The sequence below is a fragment of the Sciurus vulgaris genome (assembly GCF_902686455.1).
Source record: "Sciurus vulgaris genome assembly, chromosome: 8".
NCBI lineage: Eukaryota > Metazoa > Chordata > Mammalia > Rodentia > Sciuridae > Sciurus > Sciurus vulgaris.
This window is the reverse complement of record NC_136468.1, coordinates 32,814,694-32,828,274: the sequence shown is the minus strand read 5'-3', so window position 1 is coordinate 32,828,274 and position 13,581 is coordinate 32,814,694. Positions and strand designations below refer to the sequence as shown.

The 13,581-nt window shown below is 35.3% G+C and overlaps 1 protein-coding gene across 1 annotated transcript in view; it reads left to right on the top strand.

Annotated features, from left to right (window-relative positions):
* Positions 1-9,972, top strand: part of KCND2 (potassium voltage-gated channel subfamily D member 2) — a 438,110-nt gene extending 428,138 nt beyond the window's left edge. Inside the window, exons 3-6 of the mRNA XM_079152538.1 lie at positions 3,693-3,788; positions 4,669-4,761; positions 7,777-8,024; positions 9,620-9,972. Coding sequence (XP_079008664.1) covers positions 3,693-3,788; positions 4,669-4,761; positions 7,777-8,024; positions 9,620-9,797 — 615 coding nt within the window. The 3' untranslated portion in view covers positions 9,798-9,972. The remainder of the gene's footprint in view (positions 1-3,692; positions 3,789-4,668; positions 4,762-7,776; positions 8,025-9,619) is intronic.
* The last annotated feature ends 3,609 nt before the right edge of the window (positions 9,973-13,581 follow it).

Below are 13,581 nucleotides of genomic sequence, written 5' to 3'. Positions count from 1 at the left end.
AGATTTTCTGTATTTCACTCTTAAGCTGCCTGGGTTACCTCTTCAAAAGTATTGAGAATTGTTTGCAATTTGATGACAGGATGGTCCTGAAACATTTCTCAATCTACCTCACATCTCTTTTAGAAGGTGTCTGCCCATTTAAGGGAATTACTAACTCAATGATATTTTATTAGAGATCTTTCTTGATTGGCGCTCAGCCTCTGTTCCACAAAATACTTTATAAATTTAAATAATGTTAATCATCATAGCCAAAAAAAAAAAAAAACTTCCTAAAAGCCATTATGCTCCCCTGCATACTAGTTTCTGAATGCTCTGCAGAGTTCCATGTCAAATTAATTTAAGAAAACTTGTAAACTGTGTCCTCCTGTTACCCTCACATATGTCGTGAAGAACCCAGCTGCAGGGAAACCTGCCTGACATCTCAGCATTCCCCAACCTCATCTTGGCCACAGAACAATTATTTGCCTTATCTGGTTGGTTTGGATTTTACACATTACAACTTATCATTCCTTGCAACTGACTGAAAAATCCTGCTGAGATGAGAGGATTAGGCAAAACTGAATTTCTGGGAAATTGGGATGAATAGAAGAAATGTGCTTAGAAGATGAACAATTTTTCCCAAACACCATCAATAGTTCTTAAAGCAGATAAAAAACTCAAAAATAACTACCAAGCTTTTATTTTAAAACTGACGATACAAACTCTATTTTTAATTAACACTTTGGAAGCTTTCTACTTTCTAATGGACCACAGTAAATTATTCACTGAAACTTCACCCTGATTTCCATTTTCTGGCAATTTGCCATGCCAAGAAGTGCTCATTTCCTTCAAGAACAGAATGGAGGATTGGAAGAATTGTTTTCTTTTAACCTCTCAATTATATAAATGGAGTTGCCAAGATTATCATGCCGAAGAGGTCATAAGTAAAATCATTTTCTAAAATACTTTTATAAAATAATTTCCCTCAATTACCTGCTAGAACCAAAGTAATCACAGACCTCAAAGGGGAGCATTCAACAAGTATTTGGCATATACTTCAGGAGAACCACCAATCAACTCAAACAATATTGCATCAAAGTGAAACAAAGCGACTGAACTAAGATGAGAAGTTTTTTTGCTAACACACTACATGAACTTAGCAAAAATGACCATGCTGTCCCTAAAACAACTTCTTTTTCCCTATGGTTAGAACCACTTCTGTAGTAGTGATGGCTACCATATGTATATTTTCCATTATGATGAGAAATATATGCCATTTTCCTTTGCTGGATGACATTTTGGTTAATATATATGTCTCATTAATGAAAGAATGACATAGGTGATGCTAGTGACTATGATATAGGTATTACTATATATAGAAAATGAAAATGAAGGAAGAAAATGAAGGAAGGAAGGAAGAAAGGAAGGAAGGAAGACGGACAGGTAGTCAGGCAGGTAGTCAGGCAAAGAAACCAAGGAGAGAAAAGAGAAAGGAAAGAGGGTAGAAGAGAGAAGGAAACCAAAAGAGCAGTGAATGTTTTGGAAAGATACCTGACTAAAATTTCAACAATAAGCCCTTTCTGAAAACCAATACATCAACTGCTTATCTCTGAATCATCATGTCAGTTCCAAGTCATTTCCAGAAGTGCTAATCATTTTCCATTGTTTGGTGAGTCCGCCCTGAAATTCTGGCTCTGCAGCACAGCACTTGAGGTTCAAATTTTTCTACCTTCCAACTTCCTTCTTTAGTATTACCCCAGTATTTGAGTAACCTAAGCATTACACTGACAACGAAGAGCGGAAATTTGTCGGTGTTTCTCATTGCTTATAAATATGAACTCTCTGCAACCGATTTTAATCTGGAATCAGTGCCTGGGAAGAATATATTTAGAGGCCAAGGTGTAGTTAAAGCCAAGATGATATCTTAAAGCTACTTTGAGAGCTTCTTCAGTGCTACCCTCAAATGATGTAGATGAAGGGGCATCTTGATACAACAACTTTGAAGAGAAATTTGGTAAAACCTGTTAATATCACACGTACACACACACATCCTTTGATCCAGGAATAATTGTGCTTTTAGAAGTTTGCCTTGCAGATAAACTCATCATAATGTTCAAAGCAGGCAATGTTTCTTGCAGTAGGAAAAGATGCTTTAAAAAATGTGTTGGTAGTTGGCTGGCCAAACAAATGATGCTTCATTCATAAGGAGGCATATTGTATATCCATAAGGTCAATTCGTGCCTGTGTATGTGGGAATGTTTCCAAGATGTGGTAAAAGAAAACAACTAAGTGCAGAGGTGTGAGGCGTATTCTTTCAACTGAATAAAGATATATATGCCATTTCATATGCATACGTGTGCTTGCTTTGATGTGCTTAGATCATGTCTGATGGGACTTACTAAGAATATTACCCATCATTTACTACAAAGCACAGGAGGAAGATGGTTCCAGAAACAGACTCAATTGCTTGAATGTAGTTTTATAGGATTAAAACTTTTTTTTATCATATGTATGTATCTGTTTTCTACTTTAAAAATCTGAGTAACTTTGAAACTCTTACTAAAAAGATCATTCCAGGCCTTGAGAGTAAAGATAGTATCTGTGTGGGGTGGTTAGAAAGGAAAGAGGAGACTTATTAGGGTCAGTTTATAAGATACTTCTTTCCCAAGTCACCCCAGTTGCTGTGTCACATATACTTGCTGTGAAATGCATCACACAAATAGAATGGTCACCAAAGTAGTGCTCCCCAAGAGTGCAAAGCAGGCATCTTACCTCAAAGTCCAAACATGGGCATATGCCCACAGTCATAAGGTAGAATGCCATACCAGAAATCCAGATGACCACCTGGTTTTCTCAGTAAAACCACTCCGTCGATGTCATTCTAACCGTGAACAACTGAAGTGACCACCAGAAATTTTCTTAATTGAAAATATTTACTATGTGAAAAAAATGTTTTAAAATTTTACAATGATCTTATAAGTCTCTTGGATGGATTCACTCTGTTCTTCATTTCAACAAATTCAAGAGTGAAATACAATACAGGTGAGCATACAGTTGTGTGGAGCTTGTCAGCAGACAAAGTAGGTAAATTCAGAGATTCTTTTTTTTAATAGTCCATTTTGTTAGCATGGGCTCTACTTTTTCTCATTCAACAGAATTATTGCAAAGATTAAAGCTAAGTTGGAGAACACAGATACAGCTGAATAGTGATTCTAAGAAAGGAAGGAAGGGAAGAAGGAGAGAGAGAAAGGCAACTGGTTCTTAGAACTTAGTCTTAAAAACTAATTTATAAAGAATATTAGTTTAAATGAAAAGGAGATGGCAGCTGATTTACTGGGCAATTGGTCTTCATTTCATTAAGTTACTCAGATTTGGATAAATGAAAACATAAGTAAAGTAATATTGCTATTTTTCTCTCGACACAATTGAGAGAAACAGTAATGAAATAACTTAATCTTACTGTAAACACTTAATTTCAATTCCTAAACACATAACCCAGCTCTAAAGTAGTTAATTGACCTTACTAATAAGTATTAACTAAAATAAAACATTCAAAAGAAGACAGGAGCATATTTTTCAGTAGTTACATGTGAAAAGCTGGTTTGCTTTTAACAATATGTATGCTGACAGTAGGATAATGCGAGAGTGACTGCACCATTTTAAAGCAACAACACATAAGTGTTGATGGACTGTTCATTTTTCTTGTCTTGTAGAAAGCTAGACTGGCCAGGATCCGGGCAGCCAAAAGTGGGAGCGCCAGCGCTTACATGCAGAGCAAACGGAATGGTTTACTCAGCAACCAGCTGCAGGTATAGCCAAGCTCTTTGTACTTTTTTTTGTTGATGATCAATTTATTGGGGTAATATTAATTTAGTTCTACTTGACCATATAATTTTATTGGGGATAATTATGAAAATAGCTACCAAAACAGCGAAAGTGTCATTTTTTTTTATAATCTCCCCCTGTATACTCCTGTTGGCCATATCAGCTTAAAACCTGGGCTATGGAATATTGCAAGTAGATCATGATTCCTATTCACGATCAGACAGCATCTCTAGCCTATCTCAAATTAACATCAGAGAGGCAGAAGATGCTCGATAATTCAAATGCCTAATTCTTTTTTTTAATTTAAAGATTACTCGTGTTCCTTAAAGTTCAGGAAATGGGGAAGCAGAAGTAATGCCCTGTCTTATTTTACTTCTTAATGAAGAGAGAGCACCATTCATTCAGTATTAGGAATGTCACTGAATCTAAATGAGAGACTTTTACTTCAAAACTTTCCTTTAATATTTCAGATTTCCATCATCTTTCCTTACAAAATATCTTTCATGTAGGTGCATGATAATGGTTTCAGGATTATCTGAGTACGAGGTTAAATTTTATTATCCAAAGATAAATGGCTCAGGCTTTCAAAGGAAGTTGGTCCTTGAATGAGTAAAAGAGATTTAAATTTTCAATTCAGGGAGGCATAGTCTAAAAGACCAGACCTCTAATTTGATGAAAATGTGTATGCTGATCATTCAACTTAAAAGCAACTGCACATTTGTCCTTTTTAGTTTAAATGAAAAAAAAAAAAGGTGCTGCCAGTGAGTCTCAGAAAATAGGCCAGATCTCTGCACAATTGTGTGGCTGAGATTCTCTCTGTTTGCAAATAAAATAGAAGCACCTCTGTCTCTTCTGTGTTGACAGTCCTCGGAGGAAGAGCAGGCCTTCATTACCAAGTCCGGCTCCAGCTTTGAAACCCAGCACCACCACCTGCTTCACTGCCTGGAGAAAACCACGGTAAGGAGACAGCACCAGGGCCTGCCCCTGCATTCAGACACGAGTTCATTTTCCTTTGTGCATACACAATACTTGCAAGCACCATTTCACTCTGCATTACTGGAAAATATGCTAAAAAACAAACAAACAGAAAACCTATAGAATCTGAAATTGCTTTGAAAGACCATAATGACATTTCAACTTGGAAATTATTTTAAGAAACTTGTATCTTAAATTAGTGGTATCTTAATTCTAGTTTAATATATCAGTTAAATGCAGATGCAAAACTGTCTTCCAGTGCATAGTCCCAGTAAAATATCCTGTCTCCTCTGTTTTTAAACTTTTGATTAAAAAGGAAAATAAATGGTATTTCAAGTGTGCCAAACATCTGGATAAAGAGAATATCAATAGCAATAAGAAAAAAAAATAGAGAATGACAGAATATAAGCATTTCAAAGTTTAATACAAGTAATTCACAAGTGTAATAAATAGAGGCACATACCAAAAGTGATTTGTTTGCATACAAAAAAAAAATGACACATTTAAACCACTGATACACTTCTGGGTATTGAGGAGAGAGTTTACATTTCTTTGCTTAACAGGTACTAAGTGGGACTTCTCCATAGCAAAGATGTTCATTCCTTATTAGCTGGTCAATATGGGTCACAGTTTGTTGACCATAGAGCAGAACAAAATTGTTCAACATATTGAATCAGGTCAGCTTCTTCACTCACCAAAGACACATTATATATATTCTCAACTCCCATATATTTCCCATCAATTTATTTACCTGTGTAACTATGCAACCAATATGTATTATTTGCCTGCTATGTGCCTAATAGCAAGCCAGATCCAAGACACACCATGAAGATAGTATGGCCTCTGTCCCCATTGAGTGTCTATTTATGGACAAACCATCAAACATGGGTGTTCTTGGAGAAGGGGTGTGAGCAGTGGAGCACTGACTGGGCCACCATGGAGCCAGTAAAAGAGGCTCAAGCCACGAGGTGACAGAGTCAGACAAGGCCCCTGGGAAGACCTTGAGTTGAGACCAGCAGGATGAGCAGGAGGTAGGCAAGGAGATGAAGAAGGAAAAGGTCATGTAAGTACCTGAAGAAGGTAGGAACTTGGCCTAAGGGGAGGCAAAATAATTTGAGAGTGACTGAGTGGAAGGAGCAAGTGTAGCGTGGCCCAAGAGGAGGCAGATAGATAGTGGCTGGATAATGTCAGTCTTTGGAGTCAAGTGAGCAGTTTTGCTCTTTATCTCATGATAAACAGAAATTGTTTAAGTGTTTTCAACAGGATAAAAACATGATTGTATTTGCATTTTTAAACAAAGATCTGGACAAGTCTATAACCTGTTAGTTAAATGATACATTAATGGTAGAATGCATTTACCTTTTTCCTCGTTTCCCTTTTTCAATTATTTTCAATGAAGACTTTTTAAATCAAAATTTACTTTCAACACCACCTACAAAAACATAGGGTAACCAATAACAGAATGACTTCTCCAATTCTAATCACTAATGAGACAAATTAGAATCTCATGCACTGTAACTTGCATTGTGTGTGTGAAATGTGCCTCGTAAAAGAAGAAAGTAGATTATGAATCTGTTTCACTGTTTTTTTTTTCCTCTAAAATGTAATATTTAACATAAAATTCTGCCTTATCTAATCAAATTATTCTCTGGACACTAAACAGTAGAATGTAAAATTTCATGTATTTCAAAATGCTTTTCTAAGCAAAGAGATGACAAAATGAGTAACTAAAACAATCTATTTCCTATTAGCCAGCGAATTGCTTCAATTGTTTTGCTAATATTTTTAGGATGAGAGATGGTTAAGTGAAATCTGGTATGTGCAAAGCATTCCATTAGAAGACCATTTCTGTGCACACAAAGGAAAAACAGTAATTGAAGTTATTTTCTAGTAATTCAGACCAAAATGTTTCCCTTCTATTTCTGAGGTAAAATTCTTGCATAGACATTTTAGGAGGCAATGTCTTTACTAAACATTTTAAAAGTAAAATTGGCACTGTGCTTCTATAAAATAGGGAGTGTGACATGATGGCCATTACTGATTGCCTTGGGCTAGAAGGTAGTGGAGAACTCTGAACAGAGCTGGGCAGTGTGGTGCAAGCCTGCAATCTCAGCTTCTTCCAAGGCTGATACAGGAGGATCCCAAGTCAGAAGCCAGTGTGGTCAATTTAGCAAGACCCTGTCTCAAAATTTTAAAAAAAGCTAGCAATGTAGCTGAGTGGTAGAGCACCTCCCTGGATTCAGTTCCCAGCACTGTGCATACACACACACATATACACAAACACACACACACACACACACACACCCTGAACAAAGACCAAGGTCATGATTACCTCCTGTGATATATCACGAAGAAAGGAGGCCACAAAAGTTCAGTGCTCATCCATTCTGAATCAAGCACAGTGACCCATTTTGCAGATAAGCATATTTTATTTTCTTAGCTAACAAGTTATATTTTCTTACATACCAGAAATTTTAGGGAAGCATCTAAAGAAAAGAGAAGTGTCTTAGATATCTTATTTTATGATTAAAAAATGTTTCAATCCCATGTGAAGATATTTGCTAAAATTTAAGAGTCTCGCTCGTGTTCTATAAAATAATCTCTTTTCATAATTTCAATTTGTTTAAAACATAAAGTCAATGTAAATTTTTAAATTTCCTGTAGATATTATTTATACCCATTTCAAGGGTTATTTTCTGATTTTATACTTAAATCAATAAATTATATTCTAAGATACAGTTAATTGGCAAATGGACAGCAAATCAGTCGGTACATGTCAATCACTCAGTCTAAGTAGAGAGATTTTATTTCCACACAAATGTCAAAGAACAGTGGTTCTAATATTCTAATCTTTCTGAAAATGGTGTTAGTTACCTATCACATAAAGTCCATACATGGTCATATTTGAATTTTTAAAATAAAGCTATGCATTTCCTTTATTTTAATTTCAAATGTGCTTATCTGCTCTCTTCACATTTTCTTACAACTCTGAAATAGAATCATGAATTCGTGGATGAACAAGTCTTTGAAGAAAGCTGCATGGAAGTCGCCACTGTTAACCGTCCTTCAAGTCACAGCCCATCTCTCTCTTCACAACAAGGAGTCACCAGCACTTGCTGTTCACGTCGACACAAAAAAACTTTCCGCATCCCAAATGCCAATGTGTCTGGAAGTCATCGAGGCAGCGTGCAAGAACTCAGCACGATTCAGATCCGGTGTGTGGAGAGAACTCCACTATCTAACAGGTACCTGGATGAATCTACTGTGTACACACCTGGGCTGGTTCACAGGCGACATCCCCGCTGTCACATTGCCACCTGTGAGCAGGGAAGTCCTACCCTCTAGGGCTGAGAAAGACAAAACTGATACTAAACAAAGTGGGAAAAGGGGTTCAGTGGCAGATCCTTAGGGGGTCAATGGTAGTAATTACATCAGTATTAACAGTAGGAAGAAGAAAAATGACTAGGCGCACACAAAATGTATTTTTATTGCTTCAACAACAATTTTTTGTTGTTTGTTTGAGCAAGGACCTCTATCCTCAGGAGCCCCTTATGTAAACTCAAAGAGCCTGAAATGACAGTCAAAACTACTGTAAAGAGACAAATGAAACTGACATCAATAGAATTGAAAGTTATCCAACGGTACCTAAAATATATTCATATTCAATGTAGCAGTAAAAATTAAAACTGTGCCTACAGAAATCTCTTTTATTAACCTATACTTTTGATCCAAAAGGTATTTTTTGGCCACATCAAATACAAAAATCAATCCAATATCAAAAAGATAAGTTAAATTCTAGAATTGTTTACCAGTTAATTTATGGACAATTTTTGCGAAACTTATACACTGACATTTTCCTTTTACTTTTCATTTTTTTTACTATAAACATTTAATAAAAAGAATACACTAAAATTATACATTAAAAAGATCAACTTCAGCAAAGTGTTTTTTACTTCACTCTTTTATTTCGAGAACATATATTCTTAGGTTGACACTCTATAAGTTCAGCCCTGCTTCTTTGTTGGCATTCAACAATCTTTGTTGAAAACCAAGATGAGATTCCGGATTCAGAACATGTTGATTTATAAAAATTAGACTGCGATGTTGAAATTTAGAACAATGCAAAGTTTCTATCTTTAAGATATTTTACCTGTGCACTGTTTTACATCCATCACAAAAAAAGTAGAAAGTGGGGAAATATTTAAGGAGAAAATACTATGACACAACATTTTAGTTACTTTCCACGAAAGTAGTTTTAACTCCATTTTATACCCTTCTGGCTCCTTCTCCTTCCCCCACAGAGTATAACATGCTTCTTAAGAATGCCACTTAGGAAAACCTTGAAGTACTAGATGGGAACGGCTAACTTTTTGGGGTTCTTAAGATGTGATCATCACTAAATTGAGAGTTTATTTGCATTAAATATTTTAAAAAGACATAATAATTAAAAGATTCTGTGGACAAAAGAATTGAGAAATCTACATGGTCTGACCCTTTCATAATGATATATCAAACTCTCAGAGTTCCTATCTTAAAGAAAATTATTTTATTTTGCTCAGCTCAGGCTGTCCAGATCTGACCTGGTTCTCTTTCTTTCTCACATTTATACAGAATACAGTTTGTCTGAGAAACAGTTGAGTTGGCGTTAAGAAATGTATTTAATGTTAATAAACTGGCTAATGTTCAAAATAATGTATATTAAGTTTTCATTTTTACATGGTAATTATTCCTAAACATTTAAAATGTTACTGATAAGCATTAACATATACATTTTTCAGTTACTTTTAAAAAATTAAGTAAATATCTTCCTTACTTAAATCTATTTTTCTTTCCTCATCAGCCGATCCAGCTTAAATGCCAAAATGGAAGAGTGTGTTAAACTAAACTGTGAACAACCTTATGTGACTACAGCAATAATAAGCATCCCAACACCTCCAGTAACCACACCAGAAGGAGATGACAGGCCAGAGTCTCCCGAGTACTCAGGAGGAAATATTGTCAGGGTGTCTGCCTTGTAAGACAATTGGATTCGTTTTAAGAGAATTTGAGCCCTGGCTGTGGAAAGAATCTCAATGTAGAAGAAAGAAGAAAAAAAATAAATGTTTTGCAAATTAAGACGGCAAAACAAGAAGTCTGGTAGTGAAATAAAAATAAATCTTCCAAACTCGAGGATGTGACTAAAACCACCAATGGCATTTCTAGACAAGAGTTTGACCTGTTATACAGAGGAATATTCTGTGGCCCTTTGACTTTGTGAATGAGCACAATGAAATGCCGCCTATCGATGCTTCTTATGATCAGAACTCTTTTTTAATAAAACAAATAAAATAAATCTTTGAACATAATGTTCCAGTCGAATGCAAAACAAAAAAATATGGAAAACATTTTGATAAAAATTTTTCCTGTTAAAACCATGAACATTGGCTATGATGAAGATTATTACATATGGAAAAAAAAACTCAAACAACACATTTGTATTGACTGAAGGAAACCATCATAATGCATGCTAGAGTTCTTTGGAGCAGTGATCTCAGTTTCCTTATGTTGTCTTCAGAATAGGCATGATAAACTATAATTGTAGAAAGGGGAAATTTCTGTGCACTTACAACAAGCTGAATGTTCACGTTCCATGGTGGGCTGTGCAAATAAACTCCTTTTAGAACTGCAGTATTTCTCATGGGGATGCTCATTAGTAAATCTAAAGTGTTCAGATAGTTCAGTATTATTGTTTAACCTTGCACCTAGTTACTGTTACAACTGCAATAATTCACTGCACACATGTTGTATCAGGAATCAGGATTTTTTGTTTGTTGTACTTTCCAGATCATAGGTACAGTAAGAGCCACATTCATAGAAAACTTCTGGTGTGGCCAGGTTTAGGGGACTTTTTAATCCAAAACTACTGTGTCATCAATGTTTTTCAGTAGTATACTTTGGTCCACTGTATTCCCGCGACCCAGTGCATTCTGTATTTCTAGGGTACCTTTGTATTGGGTTCATTATCATCAGCGAAACTAGTGTTTACTGTAGTTCAAGTGACTTTCCTACTTTTGTATTCCCCAATAAATTATCTTGTAAGTAGACTGTCATCAATCCCCTTGTCAAAAACTAGAGAAAAGGAGTTGACATCTATGAATTATCTCTAACGTCTTTGCTGTTTATGGAAAAGCCCAGATACTAGATATATTGGTATGTGTTTCCTCAAGAGTTGACTGGGACTAATATCACAGGATCGATGATCTCAGAATCTTACTTGATATATTATTTATTTTGCTTTAGATCTTGAATACATGTTGAGAATACCTAATGTGAATTGACATGCAGAGATAAACTGGCGTGCTTCATGTCGCAGTGTTTGATGAAAACATGCGGCCGATCCCGTTCAGGAGGGTGGCACCAATTTATCTCAGAACGAGTCCTGTGTTTGGCAAGGCGAAGCGTTCTCCACTAAATTGGGAGGACAGGAGCTTGATGATGCAAGATTGATTTCTGTGTACATTTAAGTGAAAAGTCTTTCTACCTTTACACCCTTCAAATACATCAGCAGACGTGTCTGCGCGTGACAGTGTAAAAAAGTTTTAAGTCAAATAAAGTTTTGTTCATTCTGAGCCACCACTGTAAGGAATAAAGCTTAGTTTCTATACATGGAAAGAGTTAATAATTATCCCTCTATTATGGAGATCTTCAAATGCTTATCATAACTTATCATAAAAATGAACTAATCCAATCATTTCTGAGTAAAGCCAGAAATTCTTGCTTCCCATTTCTAGAATAGCTTCTAGAACAGTGCTGTGCACACAGTAGCTCTTAATAAACATTTGCTGAGTGAAAGTACGATAAACTACTGTCTCTTGGGAAGAACTGGCTTTATTCCTAGTATGTCTTTTAAAAATCTACTAATCTTCCAGCAGCGTGAATATTAACAATTATATTAACACCTGCCTCTTGTCACTTTATGCTTCTAGAGCAAATATATAGTGAAACTTCTTTGATGGCATTTATTGAAAACCTTTTTAAAAAATAGACTAAGAAACTACAATCAGGAATACTTACTGTCTTTTGATTCCCAATGAGAAGTTCTAGTTACAAGTTCTTGATATTATATAAAAGAAAAAGCAGTTAGGTTATTTTGGTTGACAATTCTGCCTCTTTTCATTTATCACTTATCCAAAATTATTAATTTCTTTAGAATTTTGGAAAAGAAAAACCTTTTTGATGTTTTAGGTGATTTAAAAATATACTGTGTTGGTGGTGAGTGACTATTGATGACTGTGTTAAGTGCATCTGTATTGTAAGTGAAATGTAATTATTTCTGTGTACCATATGGAGTAACTAAGGTCATTGTTTTGACAATTTTGTTTAAAGTTCATATATCTTATTTCAAAGGATAGCATAATATCTGCATTATGCTGGAAAAAAATAGACCTTTGAAGAATACTTAAATAAAACACGTGCATGCTTGAACAGGATAATGTGGTTGACTGTTGCCCTTTTTCCTTAGACTTCATTCTTTTACAAAATCTATAAGATGTGCCGCACTCATAATATACATGGGAGAAGACTATGATACCTACAGACTAGAACTCAACACTTAAATCTAGTCTGAACTGTTGGAGACAGCAGCTTTCTATCTACAGTGGGAATTTAGGAAGAAACTTCAGCAGAAAAGTAAGGGTCATTTAAGTAAGGCTAGTCCCTGAACCTCATAAACTTCTTCATCACTACCACTTGGATTAAGCAAAATAAACTGAGTGATCATGGTGGTACATGCCTGTAATCCAGTGGCTCAGGAGGCTGAGGCCGGAGGATTGCAAGTTCAATACCATATTCAGCAACTTAGTGAGACCCTGTCTCAAAATGAAAAATTTATTAAAAGGGTTGGGGATGTGTCTCAGTGTTTAAGCACACCTAGTACTGAAAAAGAAAGGAAGGAAGATATATAGAGAGAGACAGAGAGAGAGAGAGAGAGAGAGAGAGAGAGAATGTAAGCTCTGCGATAGTAGCTTTGATCAGAACTCCATTAGGTTCTTGATTAAAGGATTTTTTTCTATCTACGAAAACAGGACAATTTATTTGTGTAGCTATATGTGTGCATATTTGACTAAATATTTTAAAAACTGAATATAAACCTATGTATATGGCTTACATTCATTTTTTAATTAATTTTGCTTTTACAGACTGCATTTTGATTCATTGTACACAAATAGGGTACAACTTTTCATTTCTATGGTTGTACTTGTATTCATTTTTAAAAATATGCACATACTGATGGTTTCTTTTTAATATCCTGAGGAGACAAACAGCAAGAAAATGTTAAGTGTTTATTAAAAGAAGGAAAAAGACAAAGTAAATCATTTAATAGAAATATTTAGCAAGTGCTGTATATGATTTTTTGGTGAATACTTTCTGTATTTTCTTTTTAATTATTTTCCTTTACAGCCTTTGATTTATTGAGGCGTCAATCCTGCATTTAAAAGGTCCAACACACCTGCCTGCTCCTTCAATTTAGTTACAATGTTGGTTTCAGAAATAGCCTCCAGGGAGTTATAGTAATGACTGGCAGCAACATTGCTCAAAAGAATAAAAAGGATTCTTCTATCAGATGGATAATCCTTGGAGTCTCATAAGAAAGGCATCTCCTCTTGCCTAGGATGTTATTAGGGTGTTGGTTTTATTAATTCACAGATACAAAAATGGTTGTTGTACTGTGTAAACATCATCAGAATTTTCAACACAATTATGTAGGCACACCTCATTATTGTAAAAATGAAGGTTTAAAATGATTTTACTTCATCTAGTTGT